Source organism: Lactuca virosa, chromosome 3, assembly GCF_052849685.1.
Source record: "Lactuca virosa cultivar CGN04683 chromosome 3, Lactuca_virosa_CGN04683_v6, whole genome shotgun sequence".
Classification (NCBI taxonomy): domain Eukaryota; kingdom Viridiplantae; phylum Streptophyta; class Magnoliopsida; order Asterales; family Asteraceae; genus Lactuca; species Lactuca virosa.
The window spans coordinates 386839590-386841905 of NC_136428.1; the positions used below are offsets into that span (position 1 = coordinate 386839590).

The following is a 2316-nucleotide window of genomic DNA, read 5'->3' on the forward strand; positions in this document are numbered from 1 at the left end:
CCAAGGGGGAGACTGTTAGGACATAAATTTGTGGTTTATACTTTGCTTCTCAAGGCTTTTAGGGTTCTCAGTTTAGCACCGAAATCTCTATGATCTCAGTGGTGCTTGGACCAAAATCACTTTGTGATTTCGGTGGGCTTAATGATATTTTCAGTTGGGCTGAGCTTTAGTAATTAGGTATTAGTAGATAATGTGTTATTTTCAGCCGTGAAGGGAGTTAGTCATTCAGTTTTATCAGAGAGAGATTTAGAGAGCCTTAACAGTTAGAGATAAATCGTTTGATTTATGTACCCCACTATTAATCAATAATAGTGTGCATTGAAGCTTCGTGTTTGTGTTATTGTTTCGTATTTATTGTTTTGCGTTTATCACTTGATAAGGATTCTGCACTAATCTCGTGTTTTAGATTGATACCTAGATCGGGGTTTTACACAAGGTTAGTGCTATTTACTTGAGAAGTGGGAAAAGTTATGGAGGCCCAAGCTCATCCGAACCAGAAAACAAAGCTGAAGAGGAATATGAAGATGTTATGGTAGAAAAAGAAGATTTAAAAGAAACAGAAAATGACGAGGAAGATTATGAAGAGGTGTTGGTTGAAGAAGAATCTGAAAAACTAGAAGAAAAAGAAACTACATGACCAATCCTGCTGAATCTGAAGGAGTACAAGCTAGTTGTACCATTTCCATCAAGACTGAAGAGTATGAAGCACGAAAGACAGGATGAAGACATCATGAAATTTTTTCGTAAGGTTGAGGTAAATTTCTGACTTTTAGATGTTATCAAACACATCCCTCGATATGACAAGTTTTTGAAAGATTTATGTATTTCTACGAAAAAAATGAAATTTAATGAATCTATCAAAGTTGGCAAAAATATTTTTGTCATTTTGCAAAAGGGTTTACCTCCAAAGTGCAAGGATCCGGGGATTTTCTCAATTCCTTGTAAATTGGGGAACCTTATTTTTTCAAATGTCATGCTTGACCTTGGAGCTTCAGTCAATGTCCTTCCATTTTCTGTTTTTGAAAAATTAAAATTGGGAACTTTACAAAAGACCGGGACAATTATCCAGTTGGCTGACCACAGCACAGTACACCCAAATGGTGTACTGGAGGATGTTCTTGTCCAAGTGAATAATCTGATATTTCTCGCTGATTTTTATATTTTGGACATGGGTAATTTGGACATATCAGATACAAACTCTATCATTTTGGAAAGCCCATTTATGAAAGCTGCAAAAACAAAAATATATGTTTTTAGTGGCATGATTTCAATGGAGTTTGATGAGGAAGTAGTTAATTTTAAAATTAATGTTGATAATTTTCCTTCTGATAATATTTTTGTTAATTATTTGGGTACCAACAGTCCTTTATCTGAGGGGTGCTGTGAGTTTTCTAATGTCTCTGTGCAAGGAATATTTGTAGACAAGAATTTATCAGACACATCAGAAGAGCTGGAAAAGGGAAAGCTTGGGGAAAACAAAGGATGAAAATTGGTTGTTGAAAAGAAATTCGTAGAAGTTGATAAATCTGAAAAGGAGAAGGAAGTAAAATTATTTGCTGGAAAGAAGTTCTCTGAAGGGACTGGGATGAAGCTGATCAGAAATAAGTTGGGCGAGGAAGAAAAGAAGATTTCTGGAAAAAAAGATTCAAGAAAAAGTGATGATTTCTGCTGAGGAAGTTTCTGAAAAGAAAATTTTGAAAAAAAAGGAAATTTGAAGAAAAGAAGGAGAAGAATTATGGAAAGAAAAAGATCAAAAAAAGAAAGAAGTTTAAAAATCTGAAAAAACTTATCTGAAGACAATATAAAGCCTTTCTAGTTTGTTGCACAAGTTACAGATCCGCTAATTCTACCATATCTAAAGGGATCTGGAGTAACAAGGAAGAGAGTTGAGCTTCAGAGAAGTCTCAACCTTACCAGTTGGGCAAAGTCGAGCCAACGACTTTAAAAATGGGCGGATTTTTGGGAGGCAACCCGATGAGTAGTTTTTAGTTTTTTACGCTTTCAATAAAGAGATCGTCAACAAGCTTGGGGAAAACAGAGGATCGACAGAGTTGCTGAAATTCAGATTTTTCGTCAACATTCACCGTCAAAATCGATTTCTGCAACCTTATCTGGTACTTTCATTCCTAGTTGCACCCTTTTTGCTTTTATATGTTTTATTGAGTTGTTTATTCCTCTCTGAGCATTGATGACAATGCATCATTTTAAGCTTGGGGAGCGGGTTAGTATAAAAATTTGCATTCTTTGTTAAAATTTTAAAAAATTTAGTTTTTAGGTTAAATTTTTAAATTTTCAATTTTCCTTTTTGCATTTTCT

At 34.6% G+C, this 2316-nt stretch overlaps 1 protein-coding gene across 1 annotated transcript; it reads left to right on the top strand.

The window, feature by feature from the left end:
* The first annotated feature begins 973 nt into the window (after positions 1-973).
* Positions 974-1486, top strand: LOC145164990 (uncharacterized). Its single transcript, XM_079083630.1, has one exon. It carries the CDS (start codon positions 974-976, stop codon positions 1484-1486), a length of 513 nt encoding a protein of 170 aa, XP_078939756.1.
* The last annotated feature ends 830 nt before the right edge of the window (positions 1487-2316 follow it).